This window comes from Rhinatrema bivittatum, chromosome 4 (assembly GCF_901001135.1).
Source record: "Rhinatrema bivittatum chromosome 4, aRhiBiv1.1, whole genome shotgun sequence".
NCBI classification, from domain to species: domain Eukaryota; kingdom Metazoa; phylum Chordata; class Amphibia; order Gymnophiona; family Rhinatrematidae; genus Rhinatrema; species Rhinatrema bivittatum.
In genome coordinates, this window is record NC_042618.1 from 432,335,394 (window position 1) to 432,355,183 (window position 19,790).

At 45.5% G+C, this 19,790-nt stretch overlaps 1 protein-coding gene across 6 annotated transcripts in view; it reads right to left on the reverse strand.

Annotated features, from left to right (window-relative positions):
- Positions 1-19,790, reverse strand: part of CNTN4 (contactin 4) — a 770,042-nt gene that overhangs the window by 36,526 nt on the left and 713,726 nt on the right. For 5 of the 6 annotated variants that reach the window (XM_029601492.1, XM_029601493.1, XM_029601490.1 and 2 more), the window contains 6 exons: positions 8,836-9,011; positions 8,210-8,330; positions 7,904-8,062; positions 6,557-6,706; positions 5,837-5,907; positions 4,713-4,947 (listed from right to left, as the gene is read on the reverse strand). In XM_029601492.1, coding sequence (XP_029457352.1) covers positions 4,713-4,947; positions 5,837-5,907; positions 6,557-6,706; positions 7,904-8,062; positions 8,210-8,330; positions 8,836-9,011 — 912 coding nt within the window. The remainder of the gene's footprint in view (positions 1-4,712; positions 4,948-5,836; positions 5,908-6,556; positions 6,707-7,903; positions 8,063-8,209; positions 8,331-8,835; positions 9,012-19,790) is intronic. The other variant, XM_029601494.1, reaches the window with a different exon arrangement.

Consider the following 19,790-nt stretch of genomic DNA (forward strand, 5'->3'; position numbering starts at 1 on the left):
TGTTGCTCTCATTGTGGATGTTGATGCGTTACTCCTCCATGCTGCATATTTTTTGCTAATGGTAGGGTCTCTTTTTTCTCGGATCTCCGCTGCTATCTTTGATTTTCTTTCCCAGCCGGTTGGACCGTCCTCAGATTCTGTAAGGACGCTCCCTTTTACCATAGTTGGTATTTTTTGCTCACTTGGGGCCGTTGGTTTCTTAGGGCCTGTCCCTCGAATGGCCTGTGATCCTTCCCATGGCTTGGCTTAAAGTTTTGTCCCTTAATGTTAAGGGACTCAACTCCCCTCAGAAGAGAGCCCTTTTTTATAGGGAGGCAGTCTCCTCGGGGCCGGATATACTTTTTGTGCAAGAAACGCACCTAACACGTAGATATGAGGTCCTAATGAAATCTCCTAAATTCTCAACTCAGTTTTTTTCGGCAGCAAACAAAAATGCTAAGTATGCAGGAGTGGGCATATTTTTTGCATCACATGTGGTATTTGAATGTACGAAGATTGTGGCGGACCCACAGGGTCGGTACTTGTTGCTGGGAATTAAGATGTTTAATCAGGAGTTCACGCTCCTCTCAGTGTATGCCCCGAATAGGGAACAGGCTGTGTTCTTTAGACATCTTCACCACATCCTCACCCAACATGCGCAGGGATCCCTTATTGTGGGAGGGGATTTTAATGTACCTTTGTCCCCGGCCCTGGACACTTCAAAGGGGATCACACACACAGCCCGGGTACACACCAGGGCCCTCAAAGATCTCTTATCAGAGCATAACTTGGTTGATTCTTGGAGGGCCTCTTACCCGCACTCTCGCTCCTACTCTTTTTATTCTAAACCACATGATTCTTACACTTGCATTGATTATCTGATGGTAGATAAAAATTTGTTCTATCGGATTCGTAGCCCTGAGGTTGGGGTGGTGACCTGGTCCGACCATGCTCCCGTGTCCCTACAAATCTGTATTCCCGCAGGGGATCACGGCTCCAAATTTTGGCGGCTTAATGACTCTCTGCTTCAAGAGCCACAGTTTACACAGTCCACTACGCAGGAGATACGAGACTTCTTTCTTCTTAATGCTGGGTCAGTCCCCTCTCCGGTCACTGTGTGGGATTGCTTTAAATCATATATTAGGGGGCATTTTATCTCCCGCTCCTCTTATGTTAAAAAGAAGAAGGAGGAGGTTTGCACTCATTTACGGGCCAGAATTGCGGATTTAACTGCTCAGCATAGTAAATCTGGCTCTCAACGTCTTCGGGCGCAACTTACTCAAACCAGGGAAGAGTTACATAGGCTTGAGCTTGACCACATCACCCATGCACTTAACCTCACCAGGCAACTCCACTTTGAGGGAGGCAACAGGGCAGGCAAGATCTTGGCCCACCAGTTGAAAAAACAATCATTTCAAAATCACATTCTTAAAATTAAGAATGACCAGGGGGAGGTCGAAACGTCTGCTTCTGCTATCACGCAGCAATTTCTGCGTTTTTATCAGCAGTTGTACTCGGCGGAACCTCACATTCAGACAGCAGATATTTGTCACTATCTCAGCGAGCTTTCTCTTCCCAGACTTCACGGGGACATGCACGACAGACTGAATGCGGAAATCACGACCCCTGAAATCCTTGAGGTCATTAAAACGCTCAAGACGGGTAAGGCCCCGGGACCCGATGGCCTCACAGCTACATTTTATAAAGCCTTTAGGCATGTTCTGGCACCACATCTACAAAGCCACTTTAACTACCTACGCAGTGGGGGACAGTTACACTCCGACTCCAACACTGCGGGCATCACTATCATAGCTAAGCCCGGCAGAGATCCCACCTTGTGTGCCTCCTATCGCCCGATTTCATTAATTAATTTGGATCTCAAAATTTTGGCAAAGATTTTGGCCGATAGGATTAATACTTTTATTACGCATCTTATCCACCCCGACCAGGCTGGCTTCATACCAGGCCGTATGGCCAGCGACAATGTTCGCAAAATTATCAACATTATATGGGGGGCTATACAAAGACGGGATAGTCACCATCTTCTCCTGGCCATAGATGCGGAGAAGGCCTTTGACATGGTCCACTGGCCTTTTCTGTTTCAAACTTTACAGAAGATGGGGTTTGGGTCTTCTTTTCACAATTGGATCCAGGCCCTGTATCACAACCCCTTAGCGTGCATAAAAATCAATGGTAGATATACCACCCCCTTCCCGGTACAGAGGGGGACCAGACAGGGCTGCCCTTTGTCACCCTTGCTATTTGCCATTTTTCTCGAACCCTTAGCCATCTCTATTCGCCACAATGCAAGGGTGCAGGGATTTCCCGTACATACCTGCGAGCCTAAGTTGTCGCTCTTTGCCGACGACATTATCTTCACTGTTGGCAATCCTGTGGGATCTCTCCCGGAGCTCGAGTCGGAACTGGCCCGCTTTAGCGCCCTTTCGGGTTTTAAGATAAACTGGGATAAGTCCGAGATTTTGAATATTTCATGCCCCCCTGCTATCGTTAGCCAATTGCAAACAGCGCATGCATTCCGATGGGCATCCACCAAACTTAAATATCTTGGGGTGTATTTGAGTAATAATATATGTGATCTGTATCAGCTTAATTATGCTCCTCTACTTAAGCAAATGGACGCGGACTTGGAGAAGTGGGGCTCCCTACCACTCACGTGGCTCGGACGACTCGCTACCATCAAGATGAACTTGTTGCCCCGGTTTCTTTACCTCTTCCAGACACTGCCAATTCCACTTAGCAGAGTTACGCTACTTCAATGGCAACGGAAGCTGCTCCGATTCTTGTGGCGCCATCGCCCTCCTCGAGTGGCTCAAAATATTCTCTATCAGCCTAAATTGGCGGGAGGATTGGGACTTCCTAACCTGACATGGTATTACGTTGCTGCCCAGCTCCGGCCCATCATTGACTGGCATTGCCCTGATGCCGTGAAACCGTGGGTTGCTTTGGAACAGGCCTGGATTGCACCGGTACCCTTGGCCTCACTCCTTTGGCAACCTGCCCTCACGTGGAGACCTACTCTTCAGCTTACACCCTGCACCAGGCACACATACAACATATGGAAGCAATGGGGACCCCGGCTGGTGGGGCGATATGATTATTTTTCACTTACCTACCTATTCCATAATGTTCAGTTTCTGGCTGGACTTCCCACGAAGGCCTACGAACTCTGGAAAGCTGGAGGTATCTCTTGCCTTTATCATGTCATGCAGCAGGGCCAATTGATACCCTTTTCCACCCTTCGTGAGCAGTTTCACCTACCAGCCACGGAATTTCTTCCCTACATGCAACTTCGCCATTTCTTATTATTTGCTCAATCTAGGGGACTTATGGCTCCCTCACGCTCTTTATTTGAGGGATACTGTGTTTCATCTAAAGCCATTGGAGGCCTTATTTCCAAAATTTATCAACAACTGTTACTACGTCCGTTTAACAAACATGCTCATATGAAGGCTTGGGAAGATGACCTAAAGCGGTCTCTCTCTGAGGAGGACTGGGTTTCCATATTTTCTAAGGTGTCTCGTGGCAATGTGTCCACCCGGATTATAGAAGCCAATTATAAGATTCTATACCGCTGGCATTTAACGCCGTCTAGGCTGCACCACTGTTATCCGCAGGTGGATCGACACTGTTGGCGGAATTGCCACCAAGACGGGACATTCCTTCACATGTGGTGGACCTGTGTTTTTATTAGTCCTCTTTGGTCTTACGTCTCAAGGCTGCTGTCGGACTTGCTCCGGACTCCTTGCTTACTTACCCTAGAGCAGGCGTTACTATTTGCCTCATGCGATTCTCTGCCTTTGCCTGCTCAAACCCTAGTGCAACAAGTGTGTACAGCGACTAAAATGGAGATCGCCTATCGTTGGAAGAGGCCTCAACCGCCTACGCCGGACGAGCTACTTAAACGCCTAGATGGTGTCTGCCTTCTCTATCGACTCACGGCGCTGAAGCATCAACGTCTTTCTAAATTCAACCGAATCTGGGAACCCTACATCTCATGGAGATCCTTAACATTCACGACTTTTTAATGCGATCTTATGTTCAGTTTTTCATTTATCCTCTAAATACCTACCATTCAACTACCCTGCGTACAATTCTTGCATTGCTACCGTTTGGAGTGATGCACTTCTGCTCACAGCTACTTGGACTTTAAATGGCATGATGGGGGGTGGGGGGAAGGGGATACTTATTCAAATGTTGCTGTTGTTACTCCACTATGTTGCTATTGTTTTGCTTTACCTTCAGTTTTAGATGACTGTTATGATGTTCTGGAGGTTGTACATGTTTCTTTTGTGTACCACAGCAATTAAAATTTCCAATTAAAAAAAAAAAAAATATTAACCATAACTGCTGACAGTGAGGATCCCTGGAGCACCCAAAAAGCAAGAGATTTCTAGAAGGAACATTTGTCTCCCATCCTCACTTGCTGACTGCTACCTCTCAAAAATGGCTTGAACCACCTAATGACCATATTTCCAATATCGATGCCCATGAGGCACTCAAGTCATAATTGTGTGCTTCAGGCTATCAAATGCAGACGAAATATCCAAACCCACTAAGATCCACCTCTATCCAATAGTGTCTAGCATGGAGACCAATATGTAGTGAGTGCTGATTATATGAGCCCATGCAGGGTGCATGAACAGAGTACATGTGACATTACCCACCATGCATGGCATGCTGCTTATAAGTATATGCGTGGTGTCCTGATGTACCTTCTTCTGCTGAATACACTACTGTGACTGGACTGAAGGAGCCTTCGCCTCTGTTATTGTAGACGCCCACTTTCACTTCATAAGGGGCGAAGGGGGGCAGGCTTTCATTACGAAACACATATTTAGAGGCATCTGAAGATGCAACCACTGTCTGCATCCAGCTAACCGTGCCAAAGGGTCGGAATGCCACCACATATCCAAAGCCCCCTCCATTCTGTAACTCCTCGGGAACAGGCTGCAATAGGATAAAAAAAAAAAAAAAGAAGCAAAAACTAGTGTCAGACACCCGCTGCTTCAGATTCCGGGGAGTCTAAACTACCAATGGGAGACATTAAATTCCTGCCTAATCTGAAAATGTTCTCTATTCAGGAAGATGAGTTTATACCAGAGGTGGGAGCCCAAACTCTACCTGTAGTCAGTTAAGCGGGCCTGGGTTGATACTGAAGTTTAACATCTCTGGAAGGCCCCACCTCTTCTTTTTTTTTTTTTTTTTTAATTTATAATTTATTAATTTTCTCAAAAAACATTTACATGTAATAAGAAAAGGAAAATAGTGCGTTACAACATAATGATAATTCAATAAGCTTCAATCATAAAGGAAAACTTTTTATGTAACTAACACAATACAGACCCCATAATCATTGGGGAGCCTTTCTACTAAAATAATATTTAAAGGAAATTATGAACAAAAACATAACATTGAGAGAAATTATTCCATTTTACCAAACTTTTTAACTCCTATATAAGGGCTATATACCACTCAGCCACTTTTATCTTGAAGGAAAGTTTCTAAGTGCCCTGGGTCTACGAAAATAAACTTATTCCTTTGATAGGAAATCATGCATTTACATGGATGGCCCCACCTCTTCTATTAACAACAATTCTGGTCAGTGCCTGAGTTTAGTGGCAACTTACCCTCTCACCTGATGTGAAATTTCACCTAAGAGAAGAAGATACAGTGCAACATCCATGTACTATAACACACATTACCGTATACACATGCAACATACATGGATTGAATCATACATGTTACTGCCAGCTATGTTGGATTTTTCTACGTGATCTCATATGTCCTTCTCCCTTCTGCCTCCCCCCCAAAGGAAGAACAGGTGAGAGAAGCTCACCTCCCAGGTAATCACCAGCTCTGATTTGCTACCTCCCCCACCACTGACATTTGCTGGGGTCACTTCTGGAACTGTAAAAAAGACAAAGCAAATAATGAAGAGCGCAGGAACAACAGAAATCTGTGCTGTCACACTCACACTGCATGTGTCATTCTTTCATAGCTCACAATACGTCACATACCTCATGTATCACGTACACCTCATAATGCTTGTGTCACACTTATCTACCCAACACTGCATGTCACACACACACACACACACAGACCTCACGTAAACCCCTCATAATGCACTTCTCACACACAGCTCACAATACATGCATCACACTCACAAAGCTCACAATGCATGTCACACATCCCTCACACAATGCACGTGTCACATGCATCCAGCTCACAATGCATGGGTCATACTCACACAGTTCACAATGCATGTGACACACTTACCCCACAGTATATATCACATATACACACACTCTAACACGTCACGCACACATACACCTTATAATACATGGATCATATGCAATTCACACAAAGATCCTAATGAATGGGTCATACTCACACACCCACACCTCACAGTGCATGTCACACAGAAAGCTGTCAGAATCGCATACTTCATACTGCATCCCATCATATTCGCAGAACTCTTATAGTAACAAAGACAAGCCAAATATTTAGAGTTTCTCATCTTCCTAGTCACTTTTCTCTCATGTTTCACCATACTCACGCGCCTCTTCCGTTCTTTTCTTGTCTGAGGGTCTGCTTGGCTCCCCTATCCCGATTAGGTTAGCAGCAACTACTCGGAACTCATACTCAACCCAGGGATTTAACCCCACCACTGTGGCTGTGAAAGATCGTCCATCAATGATCTCTGGAACTAAGAGAGATGTCTGCATCAAACTTTCATGTCACCTTTTCAGTCAGTGCGTGTCTTTGTGTATAGTAGGTGTATCAAAATGAACGTGCAACTGAGTGTGCAGGGGTATGACATTATGAACACGTAACTGAGTGTGTGAGGTATATCATATGCAGGTGTATGCACTAGTTTGAAGGAATTTATCTGTGTGCATATCATTATAAAGGTGTGTCAGTTTGGAGATGTTTCTGTATATACAGGTGAGTGTGTTTATGAAGTTGTGTCTGTGCATGTCAGTGAATATTTGTTTGGTTTAGCATGAAAGCTTGGCTGTGTGTATCAGTGTCATTCAGCAGACTATGAAGCCAGTGACTCAGCAGTGAGAGCAGCAACACTGCAGACTATAAAGCCAGTGCACAAAAATGAGCAGCAACACTGCAGACCATAAAGCCAGTGATCCAGCAGTGAGTGAATTAACAACGCACATTATAAAGCCAGTGACACTGCGGTGAGAGCAGCAGCACTGCAGATTGTAAAGCCAGCACCTCAACAGTGAGAGCAGCAACACTGCAGAATATAAGGCCAGTGACCCAGCAAGGAGAGGAGTGAATGACCCAGAAGTGAGAGTAACGACACTACAGACTATAACACCAGCGAGAGCAGCAGCACTGCAGTGACAGCAGTGACCCACCAATGGGACAAGTGACATTACAGACTATAAAGCCAGTGACCCAGCAGGGAGAGCAGCAAATGACCCAGTAGAAGAGCAGTAACACTGTAAATTATGACACCAGTGATAGCAATGATACCGCAGCAATAGCAGCAACCCTCCAGCGAGCACTTTACCAGATCTGACGAAGTGGACTCTGTCCTTGAAAGGTCATGCCTCAATAAATTGGTTAGTCTATATGGTGCCATCCACCTCTTGTCATTTTTGCTACACCAGACTAACACAGCTTTGAAGATCTGCAGTGAGAGCAATGACCCAGCAGTGAAAGCAGTGATCCAGCAGTGAGAGCAGCAACGCAGCAGTGACAGCAGTGATGCAGCAGTGGGAGCAGTGATCCAGCAGTGAAAGCAATGATGCAGTAGTGAGAGCAGTGATGTCACAGATTATAAAACCTGTGAGATGGCAGTGACAGAGTAGTGATGCCACAGATGGCAATACCAGTGAGGTAATAGTGGTAGAAGTGTAACTAACACATGCTTCTGGCTGACCTGTGTTTACAGCCTGCCATCCCACAGAGAATGGAGTCCGGGCCTGAACCACATAGCTGGTAATAGGACTGTGATTGTCCATTCCTGGCATCCAAGATAACTGGGCTGTTGTATCTGTGATCTCTTCCACTGTCAGGGCATCTGGAGGACCAGGAGGACCTGCCACATAGAACACAGCAGAGAAGAGTAGGTGCCGTCACTGCAAGGCATGTGAATAAACAATAGTACTATACAGCAAAGGATGCTCATTTCCAGCTCAGAGCATGAGTGCCACGATCTCATGCCTCCCTTCCCACCCTGCTATACCTCGCACTATCAGGTCTGCTCCAGCTGAGAGCTTGTCCACAGTTGTGTGAACCAGACAGATGTATTTCCCAGCATGCTTCAGCTGGATGCTTCTGATCATCAGATCCCCAGCTGAGTCCTGCTGAAGGAGGAAAGGAGCAGGAATTACTCTAATGCACTGACAGCAGCACTCTCTCGTGAAATAAGGATTCTGGGAGAGGGTGGGGGAGGGGGAGGTCATTTAACAGGTACTGACAGAAAAGAGTTCCAGCAGAAGAAAGACAAATAAACAAACAGTTAGAAAGAGAGATGGAGATAAAGCAAGACAGAGAGAGAGAAACACATAGCAAGAGGAGAAGGCTGAGAACCAGAGAAGTTCAAGGTTCAAATCCTGCTTCCCCCACTGATGCTCCTTGTGACCTTGAGGAAGTCACTTCACCCTCCAATGCCTCAGGTACAACTTAGATTGTAAGTCCCCTTTGGCAGAGAAATAACTGCAGTACCTGAATTGTAACTCACCTTCAGGTTGGATTTGGAAAAGGCGAGTAATTAAATCTAAAAAAGAGACAGCAGGGAGGAGAGAGAACCAGACAGAGATAGAAAAATAGGTGGAAAAAGAATAAGTAAAGAAAGAACTAAATATTTACTCCTCCCACTCTTTCGTAGTGATCGCTGTCTCTCTCAAAGTCTATGAGCTGCCCATTAAAGAGCCAGGAGAAGCTGATGTCAAGAGAGTGGTCGTGGGACACCTGGCAGGGCAGCACGATGCTCTCGCCCACAGTTACGTCCATGCTAGAGGGGGGGACCATGATCACGGTGGGATCTGTGGAAGAGAGGGATGACATTCTGTCAGCTCAGCCCTAGAGTGTGCACGGCTTTAAGAAGTGGCTCAGCTGCTGGGAGTCATCTCTTCTGAGAACATAAGAAGTGCCATGCCGGCTCAGACCAATGGTCCACCAAGCCCAGGTCTACGTCTCTGACAGTGACCAACCCAAATTGCTTGAAAGTATGTGGTAGATCCTAAAGAGAGAGATTGATTGCCTGTGGTTCATTCCCAGAAATAAGAGGTGGAGAAGTCACCTCTTATTTATTGCCTGGCTAATAATTGTTAATGGACCGGTCCTCCGGAAACATGTACAAACCTTTTTTAAACCCAGTTATACTATTGACCTTGACCATGTCCTCTGGCAATAGACCCCCACAGCTTGACTGTGCAGTGCGTGAAAAAGTATTTTCTACGATTTGTTTTGAATCTGCTGGTTGTTAGTTTCGTGGAGTGTCGCTTTGTTTTAGTATTATTTGAAAGGGTAAATAACTGACTTGTATTCACTCATTCCACCCCACTCATCTCAGCTGTCTCTTTTCCAAGCCAAAGTGCCCTAATGTGTTTAGCCTCTCAACACTGGGGAGCCGTTCCATCCCCCTTATTAGGGATGTGCATTTGTTTTAATTTGATTGGGAAAAACGTGATGAATGATGCTGCAGTGACAGCAGAAATACTGATGACTTTAAAGCCAGAGATTTTCATTCCGACTTGTGTCAAGTGAACCAAATGGTCCCTATCCCTAAAAAAAACAGAATCTTTTTCAGTTCATTCGTTTTGGTCCCACTGAAGTCCATGGGGGATGCAAAGTGTGCATTTTTTTGTACTCCAAGCCAAATAGCTTGGAGCTGGTTAGGGTTGTGACAAGGAAGGAGCAGGACTAGGCATGTTTCAGCACTTTTACAACCAGCCTATCCCAGCTGGCAGCTGCACGTCATCATCATTTTTTTTTTTTGTTGAAAGTAAAATTAAGAGCGCTTTGAGCAGTAACCATTTTTTTCAGTCATTCCTATGTTGGATCTCCAAGAGGGAAGCCAGAGATTTTAAAAGTCCTTGCTTCAAAATTTAGAGTGAAGGAAAAGATCATGAAAAAAAGATAATTTACAGGAAATAGCAAAATGTGCTGTAGAGTCAGTCACTAACACTGTACCTGGCTGTGGTTCGGGGATGCTACCAAGTAGCAGGAAAAAAAATCTGTAATCTTCGTGAGAGGGGTACAGTGTGTATCATCTGGGTAAAGCTCAGTGGTGGCCCAGGGGCCAATGCATTTGTGTGCCTCTCCAGCACCTCTCCCACCTCCCAATCTTAATAATGCTTAAGGTCACAGAAAATCAGTGGGGGGGGGGGGGGGGAGCCAAAATGACATTCCCACACACCACACCCACCTCCATAGCATGGCTCCCTGCCTTAAAATTGGCCTTAAAAAAAGTCTCAATAAGAAAGTACCATGGGCCTTCGACATAATTTTTAAAAACCTGGCCAGTTTCATCCTTCTAGTAAAACTGCTATTAAAATTATTTGATAGCCTCATTCAACTAATTCCATATGGCTATGAGAGTGAAGTCTGGAATTTATAGGAAGGGACAGAATGTCAATATAAATCCTGCACCTCCAGTTCTGTAACACACTGTGCATACACAGAAATTCCCCCAACAATGGAGCTTGGATGTTTCCCTTACAGCTCATCAGACAAAAAGATATTTTCAAATTCTGGTGTCACCTCACAGTAACATAGAAACATAGAAATGACGGCAGAAGAAGACCAAATGGCCCATCGAGTCTGCCCAGCAAGCTACGCACTTAATCCATTTTTTTCCCCTTTTTCTCTCTCCCACCTGTTACTATTGGCTTCCAGTACCCTCCAGCCCTAATTCCCCTCCACCCAATTTAGAGAGCAGCTTTGAATCTGCATCCAAGTGACATCCAGCTCAATTTGGGGTAGCAACCGCTGCAACAAGCAGGCCACCCCCTTGCCCCATACTCTTACCCACCCCTGTTTTTATTGTTTGTTTTGTTTTGGTTTTTTTTGGAAATAGCAGCCCTCCATCCTTCCGCTCCGTGAAGGTGGAACACCAACTACTGGCCACTGGCATCCCGCCCCGTGAATGCCTCTGTGGCTACTGCCGCTCCGTGCAGTGTTTGAATGCCTCCACTTTATTCACGCCCTCTAGACTTGATGGATCCACAGTGTTTATTCCATGCCCCTTTGAAGTCGTTCACAGTTTTAGACTTCACCACTTCCTCCGGAAGGGCATTCCAGGCATCCACCACCCTTTCCGTGAAGAAATACTTCCTGATATTGGTTCTTAGTCTTCCTCCCTGGAGCCTCAGCTCGTGACCTCTGGTTCTGCTGATTTTTTTCCGATGGAAAAGGTTTGTCGATGTCTTTGGATCATTAAAGTTTTTCAAGTATCTGAAAGTCTGAATCATATCACCCCTGCTCCTCCTTTCCTCCAGGGAGTACATATTTAGATTCTTCAATCTCTCCTCGTATGTCATCCTGTGAAGACCCTCCACCTTCCTGGTCGCCCTTCTCTGAACCGCTTCCATCTTGTCCTTGTCTCTTTGTAGATACGGTCTCCAGAACTGAACACAGTACTCCAGGTGTGGCCTCACCAAGGATCTGTACAGGGGGATAATCACTTCCATTTTCTTACTCGATATTCCTCTCTCTATGCATCCCAGCATTCTTCTGGCTTTTGCTATCGCCTTGTCGCATTGTTTCACAGACTTCATATCATTAGACACTATCACCCCAAGGTCCCTCTCCTGCTCCGTGCACATCAGTAGTAGGAGGACAAACACCTTCTACTGCCAGACATGTTTGTAAACTAATAAGAATATCGCAAAAAAGACACTCAAAATCTATACAGCAAACCTATCATAACATAACAATAATAACACCAAGGAGTCAAACAACAAAAAATCTGTGAAAAAGCACAGTTAAATAATGCACTGGGTCCCAGAATACCAATACACCACCTACCGGGGAAACAAAACAAACCCAATTGCTATAGATCCCTACCAGACACTACACACTAGCAGAATCTCTCCCCTTGAACAAACGCACAGAGCAGAGACAGACCCTCACCAAATACAGAATAAAAGGATCGCAAATTAGAACCAGCAATATGCAGACAAAAACTGAAATGGAAACCTCAGGAAGCCAGACCTACAGTGTAACAATGGAAAAACAGAACCACATTCCTCATAAAACAATAAAATCAAGAAACAAAGAATCAATTATACTAGTAAAACCATACTAATAAAAGGATAAATATTTCAAAACTACTGATAAATAGAATAAAATCTATTAATTAAAGTCAAATACATTTTTTTAAATTTCCCAAGCACCAATAAAATATTTCAAAACAGTAGACACATCAAATAACACCCAATTATTAAAACTAATAAGGATAAAAAAAAGCCCCTGCTATCCGTACCTTGATTTCCAGTTACCTTGAGATTGTTGAGGATTAGGGGGCTGGTAGCGGTGTGCATTCGTTTTCGACGTATTGGTAATCCACAACGTATATGTCCCTATTCGTTGTATTCATGGGGTCACGAAACGAATGGCGAACCCCCAGGAATACAACATATCTAATGAATAAACCCCCCACACTCCTGACCCCCCCAAGACTTACCAAAAGTCCCTGGTGCTCCAGCGGGGGTCCTGGAGCGATCTCATGCACTTGGGCTGTCGGTATTCAAAATGGCGCCGATAGCCTTTGCCCTCACTATGTCACAGGGGCTACCGGTGCCATTGGTCGGCCCCTGTCACATGGTAGGAGCACAAGGGCTACCGGTGCCATTGGTCAGCCCCTGTCACATGGTAGGAGCACAAGATGGCGCCAGCCGTCCATTGCTCCTACCATGTGACAGGGGCCGACCAAGAGAACGGATGCAACGGATTTGACTCCCCACGAATACGAATGCCGAATGGGACGAATCTGTCCCTGCTGCACATCCCTAGGGGCTGGGGGGTCACACAAATGTATCCTCTCTCTCTCACACTTACATGTCCATTCTCTCTCACACATATACTGTCATATACACAACCTTTCTCTCTCATAGACACACACACTCTCTTGCACAGGTTCTAAGACCCTCTCTCTCCCCCCCCCACACACAAGTTCTTAGTCCCCCAGAATCCCTCACACACACACATGCTCTCACTGGCTCCCTCACATACACACATATACTCTCTCACTGGCTTCTCACACAAACACACACACAGATGTTCTCACTCTCTCTGGTTCCCTCACACACACACACATATACTCAGGCAAACACCCATTCATTCTCACAAACACACACACACACCCCACCCAGCAAGGCACCCATTCTCACATAACACATACACAGACCCCCTGGCAGGCATCCATTCTCACACAAACACACACACAGACTCCTAGACAGGCACCTATTCTCACACAAACACACACACAGTCCCCCAGGCAGGCACCCATTTTTTCTCTCTCACATACACACACGGGCAAGCACCTTTTTATTCTCACACACACATATAGACTCCCAGGCAGGCACCCATTCTCTACAGATCCCCAAGCAGGCACCCATTTAGGGCCAGCAGAAACATTAGGCAGGGTAGGTGGTGGCATAAGGCACCAGAAGTGGGCGGGGTGGCAGTTTTGAAAGGACGGACAAGATGAGAAGTGGTGCAAGTGAGGCATGGATCTGGAGGATGTTTTCTGTTTGTGGGTGTGTTTCTTTGAGGAGCTGGGGTCATCTATCATGTGCGATGAGAGAGTGATCATGTGACAACATCATCATCTAGGGCGGCTGGACACCCTTCCACTGGCACTGCACCCATTCATTCTCTCTCACACACACACACACACACACCCCTCCAGGCAGGCTCCCATTCATACACATGCACATACTAAAGGCAGGCCCCTCTCTTTCTTTTGTCGGAAGCCTCTAAGCCTCTATCACTCCTCTGCTGCTGCTGTTACTGTCACCGCATGGAGTCACATGGAGAAGTGATCGCTGCAGTGAAGCCTGTTCTGTTGCTTCCTCTGTGCAGGCTCCGCGGTATTAAAAATTCACGGGGCTAGCACTTCCTCCGTGCTGATCTCATGCAGCGCGAGATCACTTCTTCTCTGTTCAACCGCTGGTGGGATGAGGTCCACTGGCAGCCATATGGCCTCTCTCCCTGTTTTTCAGCTGCCGGAAGGATGGGGATCCACTGAAGGCCACATGGGCTTCCCTAGGTCATCCATGAGCATCTCGCTACGGCCCTGCACCAGGGGAGCATTGCTTCCCCTACCCCCCTCCTCAGTACGCCACTGGTAAAGCTACTACATCAATTAAGCTAGGTGACAAAGTCAGAGATCTTGGCATTTGGATTGACCCCAAGCTAAATTTTAAAAAAACATATATCAATTAAGATTAAAGAAGGACTCAGCAAATTATTAATGCTAGAGCGCCTTAAACCACTTTTACATCCCAACGATTTCAGAACAATTTTACAATCATTAATTTTCACTGGCACTGACTACTGTAACTCCCTCATGTTAGGCTTACCCAAATCTACGATCCGACCTTTACACATTCTTCAAAACGCTGCTGCTAGAATACTAACTGGATGCAAAAAAACAGAACACATCACTCCCATTCTAAAATCATTACACTGGTTACCCATCGAAAAACATATTAAATATAAGGTACTCTGTATTTTGCATAAAGCAATCTATGGCAATCAAGTAGAATGGTTAAATGCCGTGGTTTGACTCCATACACTGCAGCGCAACCTTAGATCATCTAACAAAGGGCTATTATCAATACCCTCAATATCTACAGCATGACTCACTACAGTTAGAGAAAGAGCAAGCTCATTAGCAGGACCTGGATTGTGGAACACTCTTCCAGCGAACCTGAGGTTACAGAGTGACTTAAAACTGTTCAGAAAACATCTCAAAACTTGGCTTTTTGAGCAAGCTTACGAGGAAGGCATTAGCTAAATTTAAATTTATTTCACCTACACTGCACCGTTTTATAATGTTATTTATTTGGATTATTTTTGACCATTTTTAATTGAGTTTTTAGTTTTTTGATTTCTTTATTAATTGTAATAAGTACTTAGAATTGTTATTTTATCCCAGTAGTTTTTATTGTGTTTTATGATTTTGAAGGCTTGTACTCAGTTATTTAATTACTTTCTTAATTATTTTATCTTATACCATCAGACCCTATTGTTTAAATAATAATCTTTTTATTGTATTTTAGTATTATTTTTATTAAAGTCTATTATCTTTTATTCTTATTTTTCTTGCTTGTAAACCGTTGTGATGGCATGTTCCAAACAACGGTATATAAAAGTTTATAAATAAATAAATACTAGAGTGGCTACAGGAAAGATATACACAGAAAGATTATCTATTGCTTGCAGCAGTGTTTCTGCATTGCAGTGACTAAAAGAAAGCCTCCTGCTTTATCTGTGTGTGACCCCCTTGTTGGCCACTAGATGGCCCTAGTTCCCTACCCTAGGATTTAGTGAGCTAGGAGGAGATACCACTTATCAGCACTTCCCCCAGAGTGGGGGTCTGAAGTCGGTGGATCCTTTTTCCTATAAGTGGGGGCTAGGAGAGTGTAACATGTGGTTTTGAGTTACTTCTTGGAGAATAAGGAGCTCTGTTAGTTTCCTTTCTTGAGTGAGGCTCTTTTCCCTCACTCAGTGAAGCGTTTTGGTTAAGGGGAATCCTTGCTAGACGCTGCCTATCTATCCTGAGTAGAAGAGAGGCTTTGTTCAGATTTACAGCTATTTTTCAAGTTTTGATGAATGGAGGCGATAACTTGGAGCCCGAGGTGAAGGTCGTCCCTCGGATCAGGATGCCCGGGCACTGAAGACCTACGTGCATCCTTTCCAGGAAGAAAAGGGGCTGCAGTGACAGTGAATAGTGAAATATCTACAATATCTACAGCATCTACAATACCTAAATGTAATCCCCTTTGAAGTACCAAAAAACAGAACTCAAATTAATAAACAAAAAGCAGTGGTGATAAGAGGTGCAGAATGAGTACCAAGAGCCCACTTAGCAGAGTTAGCTGAGAAGCAGGAGCACCCCCATCTCCCGACTCACTGAAGGATTAACCTACTAATTCAGAGGGATTAGAGGAAGGAGATACTGAAAATCCAGTAGCTGAGGATAATTTGGTCACTAGCATGAGAGGCAGTAAGTGATCCTGGCTGGGACCAAGATCACCTCCCCAAGAACAGCAGGCAGTAAATAACACGAGAAGCACCTTTGGCTTTTTACCTCCTAGTCCATCCTCAATTCCAGCCTCAACAGCACCCAAGGATCCTGCAAAACATCAGGGGTGTGGAGACACCTTTCAGTAATGAAGGATCGACCAAAATGGTCTGGCATCTGAGTCTGTGCCCAAAGTCAGGATGGTCACATGGAGTGAGTGGAAGTGTATACTGTAGATGCTTACCATTTGATTCTTGCCCCAGATCCCAACAATCCTAAGGCCAGCCACTGATGGTAGCTCTAACAGCACAATGTTCCTCCTAGCAGCTGGAGCATTTGTCAGTACTGGCTCGGAAAAAAGAATGCTCATTCTATCAACTGAACATAGAGCACCAGATATCAGCTGGCAAACTGGTGTAGTCCAGAATTTTCACTGTTGCCTCAAAGCTTATCATGTTGATAGTCCTGGGTTTCAGGAAAAGCATGAAAATCTGTAGGTGCTCTCACCAGTGAGCTCACACTTTGATTTAACTTAAATGCTTTCTGGGAGGTGAGAACTATATGGGTGAAATCAATTGCATCCGTTACATTTGGCAAGCCAGGAATATCAGAAAAAGCACACTTCATCTTCTGCCACCATGTACCAGTGGCGTAGCTACGGGTGGGCCTGGGTGGGCAGTGGCCCATCCACTTTCCATTCAGGCCCACCCAAATTTTTTTGCCAGATTTTTTTGCCACTGCAGCGTGCAGGCAGCACGCAAAGCTAAAAGAAAAAAAAAAGTCAGGCAATCAGCGGCGAGTTTACTTTTTTGAGCAGCCGTGACTCACGTGACCGCTCACTGCAGCACCCGCCCAAGAGGAGTTTGTGCATGCGCACCGTGCCGGACGCACGTTTACGATGCAGACTGGTCACGGGTCAGGTGACCAAGGCACGTGTGGTGCGGGCGCGCGGCACGCTGGCTCCCTTCATTGTGCGGTGCGCACTGCACAGCCACAGTTACCTCACACTTCCAAGAGAAAGGCTGGTAATCTTTATTAAATTGGTTGGACCGGGGGAAAAGAGTGAGGGGAGGGTTGGGGTCACCCGGGGGAGGAGGGAGAAAAGAGTGAGTGGAGGGAGGGAGGGAGGAGGAGGGGGAAAAGAGGCAGGAGAAGTGCTGGGGTCTCTGGGGAGGGGAATGAGTGTGAAGGGGCAAGCTCTTTCTTCCCTGCTGCTGTTGCCGCCGGGCTATCAGCACGTTGAAGCCCAGTGGGAACGGCAGCAGTGCTAAAAGAAGCTGGGGCACCCGTGGCCGGCCTTTTCTTCTTCCCGCGCCTGCAACTTCCCCCCCCCCCCCCCCGGACCCGGAACCGGAAGTGATACGCCGTGCGCGGGAAGAAGAAAGAGCCGTGCCGCGTGATAAAGTAGCAGCGGCCACTGCAGCATCGGCCCCCGAGCAATTAAGCAGCCGGGGATCGAGAAAGGAGATAGCATCATGAGCCTCCCGCGGCTGATGGAATTCTTCCTTCTTGGCCTGCGGGGGCTGGAGCCGGAGGAGGCTGCTGCAGCTGCAGCTACCATTTGTGCTGGGGGGGGGAGAGAGAGGAAGTGAGTGAGTGAGAGAAAGAGAGAGAAGCAGCCAGCCAGCCAGTGTGTAAGTGAGAGAATCTGTGTGTAAGTGAGAGAATGTATTTGATCGAGAGCATGAGTTGATTGAGAGAAACTGGTCAGAGAGCTGATGTATGTGTGTGTATGTGAGATACAATGAAAGTGACTGCTCAAGGAGATGACTGATGTGTATGTGAGAGTGTGAGACAGTCAGGGATGTGATGTGACTGATGTGTGTGTGTGTGAGAGAGAAAAAGCATGGAAGTGAGAAATCTGGGTATGTGAGAAAGCATGGGAGTAAGAAGCCTGGTGTTGTGGGGGTGTATGTGAAAGAAAGCATGGGAGTGAGAAGCCTGATTATGTGAGAGAGAGCATGGGAGTGGGAAGCCTGTGTGTGTGTGTGTGCATGCATGAGAGAGAGACTGGTTGGTAAGGTGACTGTGTGACTGGTGTGTATGTGAATGTGAGAGAGAGAATGTGATTCAGGGAATGAGAAGCCTGTGCACATGGAGAGCGAGTATGGAAATGAGAGAGAGACTGGTGTGTGTGTGTGTGTACAGAGAGAAAGTGATTATGGGAATGAGAAGCCTGTGCATGTGGAGAGAAGAAGCATGCAGTGAGAGACTGGTGAGTGTGTGTGAGAAAGTGATTATGAGAGTGAGAAGCCCATATATGTAAGTGGAACACGGGAGTGGGAAGCCTGTGTGTGTGTGTATGGCATGAGAGAAACTGTTCAGGAAGGTGACTGGTGTGTGTGTGTGTCAAAGACTGGGAGATGATTGGTGTGTGAGAGACAGAAACTGGTCATGGGGGACATGACTGGTATGGTGTGTGTGTGAGAGACATGGGCCCTAAGGAAGAAGACTATGAGTATAGAGCTTAGCCACTACTGCTGCTTCCATGCTACAGCCTGCATGGAAGAGGAGTAGGAGAGCTGCTGGAGGGGGTAAGTAAAGATGGCTTTTAAAGTTTATTTTTCTTGATTGACTGCCATTTTAATTATTTAATATTATGTGATGTGTCTGCTTTTTAAAAAATATTTTATTGGTATTTGGAGAATTTTTAATAGTTTTTTATGAGTTTTTAATTGTTGGATGTTATTCTGTTCATAGTTGTTGTGAAACATTTATTCTGCTTATTAGTATAGTTTTACAATTATTTCTGTGTGGGGATCTATAGCTGCTTGCTAGTTCTGTTTTCCTAATAAGAGGTGTATTGGTTTTTAGGGCCTGATTTAATATTTGTAGTGTTGCCTTTTCATCGACAGGGTTGCTCCTGTTTGAGTGTATTCCATAATACAGGTGTAACTGTATAACAGCTGTAGCAGATTATTTAGAAATCTATTGTCAGGTGTGTGTGTGTGTGAGAGAGAGAGAGAGAGAAAGTATTTATCAATATGAATATGAATTCCATGGCTCAGACTTTTAATGCCCACCCATATTAACCTTGGGCCCAGCCAAAAATTCATTTCTGGCTACGCCACTGCCATGTACGCTGCTGGGGATTCTTCCCCAGTGAGTTTCATGAAGGCCCACGCTATATAGAAATATGATGGCACACAAGACCATTATGGCCTATCGATTCTGCCCATCCACACCAACTACTCAGCTTTACAATTCCTACCACTCCCTCAGAAATCCTCTGTGTTTATCCCATGTGTTCTTGAATTCTGATAATGTCCTTGTCTCCACCAACCCCAATGGGAGGCTGTTCCATGCATCCACTACACTCTCTGTAAAGAAATATTTCCTTAGATTACTCGAGCCTAGCCCCTTTCACCCTCATCCCATGACCCCTCGTTCGAGAGCTTCCTTTCCTTTGGAATAGGCCTGTCTCCTGTGCATGGAAACCTGAGAGGTACAGTATTTAAATATTTCTATCACATCTCCCTATCCCATCTTTCTTTTAGGGTATACGTTTAGATCTTTAGGTTAGTCTTCTTATGTTTTAGAAAGAAGACCACTGACCATTTTAGTAGCC